This window comes from Histomonas meleagridis (assembly GCF_020186115.1).
Source record: "Histomonas meleagridis strain 2922-C6/04-10x chromosome Unknown scaffold_61, whole genome shotgun sequence".
Taxonomy (NCBI): Eukaryota; Parabasalia; order Tritrichomonadida; family Dientamoebidae; genus Histomonas; species Histomonas meleagridis.
Window position 1 is genome coordinate 2603838 of NW_027150931.1, and position 12820 is coordinate 2616657.

The 12820-nt window shown below is 29.1% G+C and overlaps 6 protein-coding genes across 6 annotated transcripts; 3 read left to right on the plus strand and 3 right to left on the minus strand.

Annotated features, from left to right (window-relative positions):
- Nucleotides 1–327: 327 nt before the first annotated feature.
- Nucleotides 328–2739, minus strand: GO595_010827 (uncharacterized protein; the record flags this gene model as incomplete). Its single annotated transcript, XM_067913549.1, has 1 exon — nucleotides 328–2739. The coding sequence occupies one exon, from the start codon at nucleotides 2737–2739 to the stop codon at nucleotides 328–330; it is 2412 nt and encodes an 803-aa protein (XP_067769565.1).
- A 997-nt stretch (nucleotides 2740–3736) lies between these two features.
- On the plus strand, nucleotides 3737–4462 carry GO595_010828 (proteasome subunit alpha type-6-like; the record flags this gene model as incomplete). The annotated part of the gene is made up of 1 exon (XM_067913550.1): nucleotides 3737–4462. One exon carries the CDS (start codon nucleotides 3737–3739, stop codon nucleotides 4460–4462), a length of 726 nt encoding a protein of 241 aa, XP_067769566.1.
- A 3618-nt stretch (nucleotides 4463–8080) lies between these two features.
- On the plus strand, nucleotides 8081–8305 carry GO595_010829 (60s ribosomal protein l38; the record flags this gene model as incomplete). The annotated part of the gene is made up of 1 exon (XM_067913551.1): nucleotides 8081–8305. The coding sequence occupies one exon, from the start codon at nucleotides 8081–8083 to the stop codon at nucleotides 8303–8305; it is 225 nt and encodes a 74-aa protein (XP_067769567.1).
- A 41-nt stretch (nucleotides 8306–8346) lies between these two features.
- On the minus strand, nucleotides 8347–8931 carry GO595_010830 (ankyrin domain protein; the record flags this gene model as incomplete). Its single annotated transcript, XM_067913552.1, has 1 exon — nucleotides 8347–8931. The coding sequence occupies one exon, from the start codon at nucleotides 8929–8931 to the stop codon at nucleotides 8347–8349; it is 585 nt and encodes a 194-aa protein (XP_067769568.1).
- An 80-nt stretch (nucleotides 8932–9011) lies between these two features.
- On the minus strand, nucleotides 9012–9452 carry GO595_010831 (COPI associated protein; the record flags this gene model as incomplete). The annotated part of the gene is made up of 1 exon (XM_067913553.1): nucleotides 9012–9452. One exon carries the CDS (start codon nucleotides 9450–9452, stop codon nucleotides 9012–9014), a length of 441 nt encoding a protein of 146 aa, XP_067769569.1.
- A 1021-nt stretch (nucleotides 9453–10473) lies between these two features.
- On the plus strand, nucleotides 10474–11043 carry GO595_010832 (PHD-finger family protein; the record flags this gene model as incomplete). The annotated part of the gene is made up of 1 exon (XM_067913554.1): nucleotides 10474–11043. One exon carries the CDS (start codon nucleotides 10474–10476, stop codon nucleotides 11041–11043), a length of 570 nt encoding a protein of 189 aa, XP_067769570.1.
- Between the last annotated feature and the right edge of the window lie 1777 nt (nucleotides 11044–12820).

Sequence of the window (12820 nt, forward strand, 5' to 3'; positions counted from 1 at the left end):
GAGATTTACCTTGCGACATAATTAGTATTTGAGACAGCTTTTACTTCTCTGTATAATCAACGTTGGAGAGAGCATTCACTTCGCCGTCCAATTCATATATAGTTTAGGCTTTATTGTAATGAACTTCAAATTCTTTTTTAATATAAATTTTTGGTAATAAAAATGATTTGAACAATAGACAAATTAAATGATCAAGAAACTGTTTTCCACATAAAAAAACCATCGTCATGACGAATGAATTTCCTATTGTTTGTCTACGCTAACAGTCATAATTCAGATATCTTATGAAAATGATTAAAAAGAAATTTAATAATGTGTTTACAAAAATTAATTCGATTTATTCGAATTATTTCGCTTTCTTTTCATAACAAGAGCATATATAATAGCAGCTGCTAACACAACAACCACCAACACCGATATTACGATTCCCGCTATTTTGCCTGTTTGTTTATTTTTATTATCTTCGATTTTGATGACAACAGCTCTAAATGTTCTTAAGCTATCGATACCGTTCATCGAAACAGTTACTTCGTTACCACTTACATCACACTTTGTATTTTTCGATTTTAATACGCATGTAATATCATTTTCAGTGTCAACTTTGATTTTTGCAGTTCGCTTAAATTTACTTCCTACAGAATGTTGTGCATTATATCCAAGGAAAACTACGACATGACAATTATCTAATGAAGTTTCATTCGTATCTTTTGGACACCATGTAGCCAAATCATGAATTTCTACATTAACTTCATCCTCTTCATTATATTCGGGGTTTTGTGAATCTCTTGGGAATTCCATTTTAACTTTATTTCTATTATTTGGTTGGAAGACAGTGTTATTTAAAACAGCCTTCATAACAGGCGACCATTTTTTATAATCATCTTTAAGTTGATTAATGACATCACAATCTTCCCAAAAATATCGATGTGAATAATCATTCCAAAAACATGGAACCGAACCAATTGAAAGATGGATACTAAATATTTCATCGAAATATTCCTTGAGTATACTTGGATCAGTCATATCTATTAATGATATTGGACGAGAGCCCATATGATATCGAAGTTGCCAAGCTCTCATTCGTGTATAATCACTAATACTAACAGTACTACCTGATATAAAACTAATTTCATAACCTGCAACAGCTGTAAACTTCGCCCATTGTGGTAATATCCATGCAGTATTCAATGAATAACCTTTTGATGCATTATCTCTAAATAATTTAAAATGATAAAAATGATCGGCCATTAAAGGTATAGTAATTGTTAAATCATCACGTTCATCTTCAAGTAAATAATATGGAAGGACATTTGGTACTAACTCTTTACAATTAGGTACAAAAGAGACTGTGTTCCATGAATAATAATCAAAATGTAATCCATTTGCGGGGGGTCGATGTCCATTATTCAGAAGTCTTGTAAGATTTTTAAGAAAGGATTTATGCGCTAATCCATTAGCTTCAAATAAAAGTGTTGCGGTAGATCGTGTACCAGAATATGTTGGATAAAGATATTCTTTTAGATTTCGATCATACGCATAACTATCGCGAATTAATTCGCATGTGTCTGTGTGACAATTTGAAAAATTCTCTTCAAAATGTTCTTCATCATATGGAAAGCCAATGTGTATCATTGTGGGCTCTAAGAAATAAAATGTTGGTAAATATTCTTTAGTTGTATCTGGCCAAACTGTCCATTGGAAATTCGCTAAAAAGATATCACGATCTTCAGTATTAGGGAAACATTTCGTTAAATTATGAAATGGTACCGATGCTCCAAAACCTAATGGTTGAACTTGATATACTTCTTTAAATTCATTCTGGAAATATTCAAGTGCATCCTCATATGATGTTGAATTATGTTCGATTAAATAATATGAAATTTCAAAGCTTTTACGTGGCTTAATTGAAATTTTAAATGACGTTTCATATGTCATGTTATACCAACTCTTAAATAAACGCCACAAATGTAAGAAACTTTCATCAAGTATATCATATGTTATCATATGTGTGGCATTAGCTATAAGTGGGACTGCTGAATAACTACTATTCATGTCAAAGCTCATCGAAAACCAGTGTTTAATTTTGGCCGGAAAATCATATGGATTCGCGATTGCTAATGTTTGTAACGTAAATTTGTCAGTGGTAGTAATACTGGCTGTGATTTTTTGAACATTTGGATGATTAGGTACTGTAGATTTAGTATAATTAGAATACGTTTTAAACGGTTCGAGATATAAAGTAACTTCTGGTATCAAAAATGTGGCATCTGTAGAGCCCGTATTAATAAGCTGAAGACGAAATGATGGATCAGTGGTGGCACTAAGGTTTCTTGGGTTACTAAGTGTGTAAACTCGATAATCTCCATGAGGTGCATTAGCTCCATATTTCATATCAGCATGAGGATGAGTATTGGCCATATGAAGAAAACATTGAGCATCAGGATTTGGTGTCCCTGAAGCGCGACAATTCGTGCGAATGTGTGTATAATTGACATTTGGAATTGTAGAAATTCTATCCCAAAATTGAACAACACCACCACTGTTAGTGTTTCCAACTTTGATCCAGTCTGCTGTCTTTTCATAATTTCCTGTAGACCAAATTTCATTTGAAAAATTTGCTAACGGGATTGTGTATGAAGGAGTCGGATCAGTATATTCTCTATACGTGAAGAAGTGAGCAGCAGGATCATCGCCATAAACACCATCGCTCAATCCAAGGATAAACAAGAAAAAAAACATTTATTGTTCAAACCTGAATTCAGTTCAAAGTTTGAATGGAAGTGCGTTTAATCACTGAAATACTGATTTGAAAATTCAAAATTAATTAACTGTAACTAATTGTGTTGAATATAGGGGCCCTTTAACGATCGGTGGCCACCAATAAAGCATTGAATTCCCGAATTAATAACGATACAATTTTTGAAAGAAAAATCGACGAAACTTTTTTATACGATATTGAAAAATTTTCTTGTTGTATACCAATAGCTAAAAGATATTTGTCCAAATCAATTAGAGCACAACATACAACTGATTTCATTGAAATTTTGATACAATTCTAAATCTATATTTTAAAAATTGCCTTATATGCAAATAACTAATTTTTATAGACAAAGTAATAAGTCAGTAAAATTTTCGTTCTTGAGCATATTATTTCTATTACTTTTTCATTTTAGTATGTTTCATTGTTTGTACATTTCGTGGAGCGATTTTTCCAACATAATTAACATTTTTTAAGTCAGATATTTGTTGATATCAACAAGCGAAGACAAGCTATAACATTCAGAAACAAATATAGTTGAAGTTATTGAATCATATGAATATGTCAAGATGATGGCATTATTGACGTAATATTTTTTATGATGTTTCTGATGTAGATGTTAATTCATGTGTTTCTATGTTTTGTGATTTACTTTTAGGTTTAAATCCCTCACGTTCTCTTAATTATTTTGATGTGGTTTGTCAAATGCTCCACCAATATCAATGGCTTTAGTGCGTCTTCTGAATATTTTGTAAATATACGCCTTAATTGCAATTGTTTTTCGGGATGTAAATAATCTATGCAACGTGTCATAAAGTACATTTAATATTATTTCGTGAAATGTGAAGAATATTCTTCCAAATTATGCAAATTTAAAAAAAAATTCTCTTTGAATTAAGAAAAAACCGTTTATTTCCGATTTTTATTAACGTTTTTAGGGTGCCTTGCTTTAGTTGGTCAAACAAAGATCAGTTGGCAATGTCTTCCTCAGCAGATCGCTTCATCACAATCTTTTCACCAGAAGGACGCCTTTGGCAAGTCGAATATGCATATAAAGCAGTTAAACAAGCAGAAGTTACTGCAGTTGCAGCAAAAGGCAAAGAAAGTGTTATTGTTGCTGTACAAAAGAAAGTTCAAGACAAACTTATTGATCCAACAACAGTTACTCACATGTTCAAAATCACTGATCATGTTGGTGCATGCCTTGTTGGACTTACTTCTGATGTTTATTATATCTGCAGGAGACTTCGTTATGAAGCTGCCTTATTTGAACACAAGAACGGAATTGAGATACCAGTTTCTATATTAGCCAGCAGGTTATCTGAAATTCATCAAATTGAATCACAATATTCGTCTGCACGTCCAACAGCTGTATCATCCATTCTCTTTGGCTACGAACCATCCAAAAAGGATTTTGATCTGTACAAAGTTGATCCATCAGGTGTTTCATGTGGCTACAAAGCTGTCTCATGCGGTGTTAAAGAGACTGAAGCATTAAGTACACTTGAAAAGAAGATTCGTCCAATGGAGACCACAAAAGACACTGCCGAATTTGTTGTTTCTACACTTCAAACAGTTGTTGGTGCAGATTTCGATCCTAAAGAAATCGAAGTTGCTGTTATTACCAAAGATAACACAAATTATCGCCTCATGAATGAAGATGAGATCAACATAATTCTCACGGCAGTTGCTGAAAAAGATTAATCAGTAAAAGCTTTTTTTATAAAATTGAATTACAAACTATCAAAAAATGAGACGAAAAAACTCTACTTCAACTTTGAATTGGCAAGAAAATATTTTTCTGTTCCATTTGTAAAGTGGTATTCGATTTGTGGATTTGTTTTTATTTGCGTTTGAAGATATAAAATCCCATTTTGATGTTAGTGTTTATCTTGCTAAAACTCGGAATTGCCCAAACTAATATTAACATTTCAAATAAAGAAAATACTATAATTGGAGAAAAATTAAAGAATAAAGAAAATATAAAAGAGTTAGAAAATCTTAATGAAATGAATGAATCTTCATTTGCAAGGGAACCTATAAAAATTTTCGATTTAGATAAAACTGAAAAGAAAGTTTCTTCGTTTCAATCAATCAAAGATAATATGAATAATTTATCTACTATTGAAAATGAAGGAAAAAAGGACGATTTAACTTTCATAAATATTGAAAATCAAACAATAAATCTTGCTGACAATGTTGATAAGAATGATAAATCTTCTGTGTTAAGATATGATAATAATGAAGATTTAACTATTGATAAAAATAATGAAAAACAAAAGGATGAATTTAATTCAATAAATATAAGAAATCAAATAAACGATACTTATGAAAATGATATTGATGAAAATAATGGTAATTCTGATAAATCAATAGAAGCTAATATAGAAGATCCAAATGTAGTTGACAATGAGGAACAAAAAGATGGATTAAATTCAGATATAATGAACACTAATAAAAATAATGTAGAATTTCCTGAATCAAAAAATGATGATACTAAAGATTTAGCTTTTGATGATAACTATGCATTTAATATTGATAATAAATTAATAAAATTAAATGTAACTGACAATGATGAAAATGATGATGAATTAAAAATTGCTATGGACACTGAAGATTTAATTACTAATGAAGATGAAGAACAAAAAGATTTAAATATGTTAAAAATGGTAGAGCAAGAAAGTGATTCAAATTTAACTAATAGTAATTCTCACGAATCAATAGAAAATATTATGGATCCAAATGTAAATTACAGTGAAGAACAAAAAGATGATTTAGATATATCAAATATTGAAAATCAAACAATGGATTCAAATGTAAATGATTTTGATGGAAAAAATGAAGAACTATCTGATTCAAAACATGATAATAATGAAGAGCAAAAAGATGATTTAGATATATCAAATATTGAAAATCAAACAATGGATTCAAATGTAAATGATTTTGATGAAAAGATTGATGAATCTTCTGATTCAAAACATGATAATAATGAAGATTTAACTGATGATAATAATGAAGAGCAAAAGGATGAATTTAATTTATCAAATATTGAAAATCAAACAATGGATTCAAATGTAAATGATTTTGATGAAAAGATTGATGAACTATCTGATTCAAAACATGATAATAATGAAGAGCAAAAGGATGAATTTAATTTATCAAATATTGAAAATCAAACAATAGATTCAAACGTAAATGATTTTGATGAAAAGATTGATGAACTATCTGATTCAAAACATGATAATAATGAAGAGCAAAAGGATGAATTTAATTTATCAAATATTGAAAATCAAACAATGGATTCAAACGTAAATGATTTTGATGAAAAGATTGATGAACTATCTGATTCAAAACATGATAATAATGAAGAGCAAAAGGATGAATTTAATTTATCAAATATTGAAAATCAAACAATGGATTCAAACGTAAATGATTTTGATGAAAAGATTGATGAACTATCTGATTCAAAACATGACAATAATGAAGAGCAAAAGGATGAATTTAATTTATCAAATATTGAAAATCAAACAATGGATTCAAACGTAAATGATTTTGATGAAAAGATTGATGAACTATCTGATTCAAAACATGACAATAATGAAGAGCAAAAGGATGAATTTAATTTATCAAATATTGAAAATCAAACAATAGATTCAAACGTAAATGATTTTGATGAAAAGATTGATGAACTATCTGATTCAAAACATGACAATAATGAAGAGCAAAAGGATGAATTTAATTTATCAAATATTGAAAATCAAACAATAGATTCAAATGTAAATGATTTTGATGAAAAGATTGATGAACTATCTGATTCAAAACATGATAATAATGAAGAGCAAAAGGATGAATTTAATTTATCAAATATTGAAAATCAAACAATAGATTCAAATGTAAATGATTTTGATGAAAAGATTGATGAACTATCTGATTCAAAACATGATAATAATGAAGATTTAACTGATGATAATAAAGAAAAACAAAAAGATGATTTAGATATACCAAATATTGAAAATCAAGTAATAGATTCAAATGTAAATGGTTTTAATGAAGGGAATGATGAATCTTCTGATTCAAAAAATGATAATTTAAAAGATAATGATGATAACAAAGAAAAACAATACATATACATAACACATCCAGACAAACAATTAGAACATACACCAATTAAATCTAAAAAAGAAAAAGAATTCATATATTTAACACATCCAGATAAACAAATAGAATATACTCCAATTAAATTCAAGAAAAATAAAAATGTAGTAAATCCAAAAAAACAAAAAGAAATTATAACTAATAATAAGGAAACAAAAAAGATTTTATATGCTAAAGATATTCCAAAGAATGAAGATCTTAAAATTTTTGAATTGAAAAAGCAAAATGATATTATAACCATAAGGATTCCTAAAAAGGAAGAAGTAGATTTAAATGCAGCCACTATTGAAAAAAAGAATGCTTCTACAGTTTCAAATGAAAATAATAAAGAAAAAATAACTATTACAAAACAAGAAAAGCAAAAAGATGACATATCTTTAAAATATCTTAAAAAGCACGCTAGAGATTTAAACATAACTGATGTTAAACAAAAGGAAAATGTGAATAAAACAAATTCAGACAAAAAGCTACATAAAAATTCAAATATAGTTCGAAATGAAAAGCAAATAAACAAAACAAATGTTTCGGAAAAATCAAATCAATTAGGGCCGCAATTGGGACAAAATGCAAAATCTATTAAAAGTATTACAAAGGATAAAAAAACATCTGGTAAAAGTAATGCAACTCTTTTCATTGCCTTATTCATTATTTTATTCTTGATCATGTCAATACCAATTGTGTTCATTTATCTTTCCAAAATGCGAAAACAAAAAATATCAAAAGAACATGAAAATATTGAAAAATGTATATCTCAAGAAGAAATCTTCATATGATCTACATTTACTAAAAATATGTTTCAATTGGTAAAATGAAACAATTGTTTAGCATGGAAATAAGGAGCAACCATGCAGAGGTGTATTCCATAAAACCAAAGTAGCCTTGATTTTTCATTTGTTTTTTAAAAAAGCTTTAAATTTGGCTTTATTAAAACAACGTAATTTGAATTCTTGAAAACATTTCAAGATAGTAATAAATGTTAACACCTTTTGGAAACATGAAAATATTTATTTACTTTTTGATTTCAAATTATAAAGAATTCGCTATTTGATAATGAATTTGATTCGTATAGCAAAAAACTTTTTTATTATAATAACCGTCTGATGTTTGGTAATTTTTACCCTTATTGAAATACAGTGCTTTTAACGGTTTTGGTCAACCTTTTCCTATATGCCGAAGTCAGTCCAAACACCCAGAAAGTTCCTCGAGCTTGCTGCTCGCCCAGATGCTAAGTGGGTTAAGGTGAAGAAGGTGAAGAATGGTGATACAAAGTTCAAGCTTAGGACCACAAGATATCTCTATACCTTAACTGTCAAGCAAGCTAAATTTGTTCAACTTGTCACTGAATCAATTCCACAAGGACTTGAAGTCATCTATCTAGACAAACGTGAATAAAAATCATCATTAGATTGAAAATTTGTTACACGTATCTTTTATTATTTTTCGAGCATTGACACAAGCCAAGGAATATCTCTTTCCTTAGCAAAATCAAGAATTGTTTTTTTGTGGGAATCAAATTGATTTGTAACAATATTCTTTCTTATTAAATATTCCGCTGTTGCTTGCTGATTTGCAAGAGCTGCAAAATGAAGTGCCGTATAACCTTCTGCGTCCACTGCATTTATATCAGCTCCTTGTTTTAATATGAAATCAAGAAAACCTCGTTGCCCACGATATGATGCTATATGCACTGCTGTTTTCCCATCAGCAGTACGTGCTTCAATATCTGCGCCACGTTCTAAAAGTAAAGGAACAACTTCAGTTCTTCCAGTAAATGCAGCCCAATGTAATGCAGTAAAACCCTGGAAATTTTTTTGATCAGGAGGCGCTCCATTATCTAAAAGATATCTTGCGCAATCAACTGCACCATGTGCTGCAGCACCCATTAGTAAAGAATGGCAATGATTTTTTTCGCTCATTATCTTAGAGTTTGGAGGTATCTTAGATGGAGTGAATCGCTCTAATTCGGATAGCTGATTTTGTCGTGCAGCACTCCAAGCCAAAGTTGTTGTTTCTTCCATTTAATTTGACTTCGAAAGGGTAAAATTTACCCTAAAACCGTTATCGAAGATTAAAAAGAAAAAATATTTAAATGGATTGTTTATTGCTTTTCATAAATTTCAGATGATGAAACGTGGACGTCTGGTTCTGATCCACGGAAGCCACCTTGCAAAAGAGGTGGTGCTGATACTGGGAAGAAGATACCAAGGATTCCGTATATGACTGCACATGCCCAGTATATAATGGCGCAAGCAAGGCCGAATCCAGATGTTGCAAAGAGTAAAGCACCCATGAAAAGATACATTAAACCCTTTCCCCAAAGTTTGAGAAGGAAACCAAAATATCCGAAGAATTTGAACACGTATACTTCAATGCATCCCAGAGCAAGTGCAAAAATAATTGTATATACACCTCTTACGAATAGAATAAATCCCTGGTCTCCGCCAGTAAACATTGTTACAAAACCTGCAACGATACCGAAAACAGCAGCTACTAAAGCAATAACTTGGAATGCAAACTGAATTGTGCACTTGAAACCCATGACAGAATCAGAAATAAAATTTGTTACAAACCGTAATCGGTAGTTGAGCGGGACGATCTGAAATTTAGCAGAAAAGTTTCGCCGATAGACTGCGGGAGTCGCTTTTTCAAAAAGTAAAAGAACAAAAATTCATTCAAATAAACAATTCAAAAGCAGGTAAGGCAAGCGGTAAAAATGTTTTTGGTGTACATCCAACACTTAAATGTATTGTTTTCCGTTTTAATTTTTGGCGAAATAAATTTATTATAAGTTTATGTCATTTTCGTGACAGAATGAATTTTCTTTTGATAGGTTTTAAGATATTTTAGTTTTTTTATGAAGCCATTGGTAACATTGAAATTTCAATTTAGCTGTCGTGCTTCTTTCAAAAATTTGTGTCGCTTTTTGACAAAAAAGTCTGCTTTGACTTTATGCTTCCTTTATTCTTTTGTAGTCATTCATCATCAGGATTGTTCAACAATTTTTCATATTTAAATCATTTAACCATTTAAATTTCAATCTAATAAAATATTAAAAATTTTGGACATTATCTGAAAATTTTCCAGAAGTGTTTGAATAAAAATTCTAATTTTTTTAACAGCATGAAATAAAATAGAACATTGAAAGTATATTCATTTTATCCAAGCAAAAATCTTAAGATTTGAAATGAAAAATTTTAACAAAAATATTAAAATTTATGAACCACATGAAACATAAAGCAATTGCAGGTTAAGTAATTTAGTAACTTGATTTTACATGCACCAATGAAAATTTAAAAATTATCATGTATTAATTAGTTCTATGACATTTATGCCAAAAAATATATTAAGTCTCATTGTACGTGATTAAAAATGTAATAATTTTTGTTTATGTTCAAATAATTTATTTAGATAACAATTGAAACAAATAAAAAAAGCTCCTTTCGTAAAAATACTGACTTCAACAATGAGAGTTTTAGTAACTCGATAAAAAGAAATGAAGGTGGTTGATATATCAATTTTATCTGTTTTCCTTCATTAGCGAACGTTAATAAAACAAAATAATGGACATTCTGGGAGAAACTTTTGATAACACATCTTTACTTTCTCCTTTTGAGCTCAAGGCTTTAGCTTTTGCTAATCTCATAGAGAATGTGAGCAGTGGACAAAAATCTACTAGACCTGAAAATATTCCAAATGATAATCAAGAAATTCCTTTATACACTACTATTCGTTGCATATGTGGTAGCAACGAAAACTCAGGCAAGCTTGTTGTCTGTAGCTGCTGTCACTGCAGATTACATGCAAATTGTCTTGATAGCGTTGCTTTAAGGAATCCTAACAATTTTAAATGCCCGTTTTGTCTGTTACAAAATGATGGTGTAGATCCTTTTAGGGAACTTACATTATGGATTGACGAAATAGATAGTGAGCTTAGAGACATTCATGGGCTAGTCCAAGATGCTTCTGGAATTGAAGATCAAATTAACGAACTTACAAAGCATTTTGCCATACAGCATGATTACCAATATCAAATTATGAGATCACAAAACAATTATCGCCAGCTTTCAAACGCACTCTCACACAAAATGCAAGAAATTCTCCAGCACATTACAAAACTCACATATTCATAAACTGTTAAAATATATTTATATTAGACTGTGTCAAGAGATTTTAGATACCTAGGTAGAGTGGTTCCGACTCTTTGAGATGTACCTTCAGAAAATTTGAAATTACTTTTCCGAGCATATTCACTCAAAATATAAATAAAATTTTATAGTAAAAATTATTCGGCTAGATTCGGATTATTTGAGTATATGACTTTTATTTATATAAATTGAATATTTCGAAATTCCATCAAAAAATTATTTCAAATTATTAAAACATATTTTAAATTATTAAAATATATTACAAATTATTAAAACATATTCCAAATTATTCAAATGAATAGTTTTTGCATTAACATCAATTCCTTTATCTAAAAGTAATTTTACTATTTCTATATTTCCTGATTTAACTGAATATGGTAAAATTGTTTTTGGAATTCGTTGACTTTCTATATCACTTTCTATTATGAATGTATTTCCTTTTGATGCTATTTCTTCTATAATTTCTTTTTTCATTTTCATTCCTTCTTTTTCTAAAAACATGAAGATTTCATAATTATTAAATTCAATACATTTTTTCCCAAGATATATTAAATTTTCTTCACTTAAATTACAATTATCTTGATTTTCGATATCAGAATTCGATTTTGTAAAAGAAGAGTTTGAAGATGAAAATTTTTCCAATTTTATTTTCATAAAGATAATGAAAAATTTCATTTCGATGAAATTCTATTGCTGTTTCATGTGCTTCTTTAAACGATGAATTGTTTTGTTCACATAAATGAATAATTTCTAAGTTTCCACCTGCAATTGCATATTTAGATGTATTTTTAATATTCGAATTATTTAATAATAAATATTTAAAACATTTAATCGAACCAAAAATGCACAATAATCAATTAATGTAACATTTTCAGTATTAATAAATGAGCATCTTTCATAAAGTGATGGCTTAATTATTTGATTAAAGTCAAATTCATTATTTGATGATATTTCTTGAAGCTTTTCTAAATCATCATTTCGAAGTACTTTCGCAATTTCTAATGGATTAACTCCTTCTTTTACATATTGCATATGAAATTTCCAATCATCTTTTGATAATTCATCAAGTGCTGAAATAAATTCTTCAAGGAATTGTGGTCTTGGATATTTGTTCTTTAATTCATTTATTTCTTCTTTTGTTTTATATTGAGAAAAAATAAAATGTGTTTATGTTCTTTACTGAAGATGGTTCAATTATTTCTTCTTCGATCATCTTTTCAAGAAGGAAATATGATTCTTGTTTTTCTGTTCTCAGTAAATATTTACAAAAGATTTGAACAAGATTGGCTTCAGTTCCACTTATGTTTTTAACTTTTTCATCTTCTTTTTCTTTTAAAGTTAATAAATATTTAATATATATATATTTTCATTATTTGATTGAGAAACAAAAGCTGAATAGATAAGTCTAGAAACAAGATAGTTAAATGTATATGGCAGCCTATCTACAAATAAATTAATTGTTGCTTGAACTGATTGATCGAAATTTTTTTCGTTGAGATTATAGACAATTGATTCTAATGATTTCGAAAGTTCCATCAATTAAATAATGTACAACCCTGTTTAAATATTTGTGAGAAAATACAATTGTCAGTACCGAAAAAAATGCCATACGATAGGCATTGATTCGAATCTCAAAATTTTTGGAAAAAGTTTGAATTGATAAACCATTCAAAATTTGTCGAAAAGTGACGAACGTTGGGACGGTTATGGCCTTTCTTTCTTGACGAATGCCAGCTAACTTCGTACCAAAACACAACCGAGA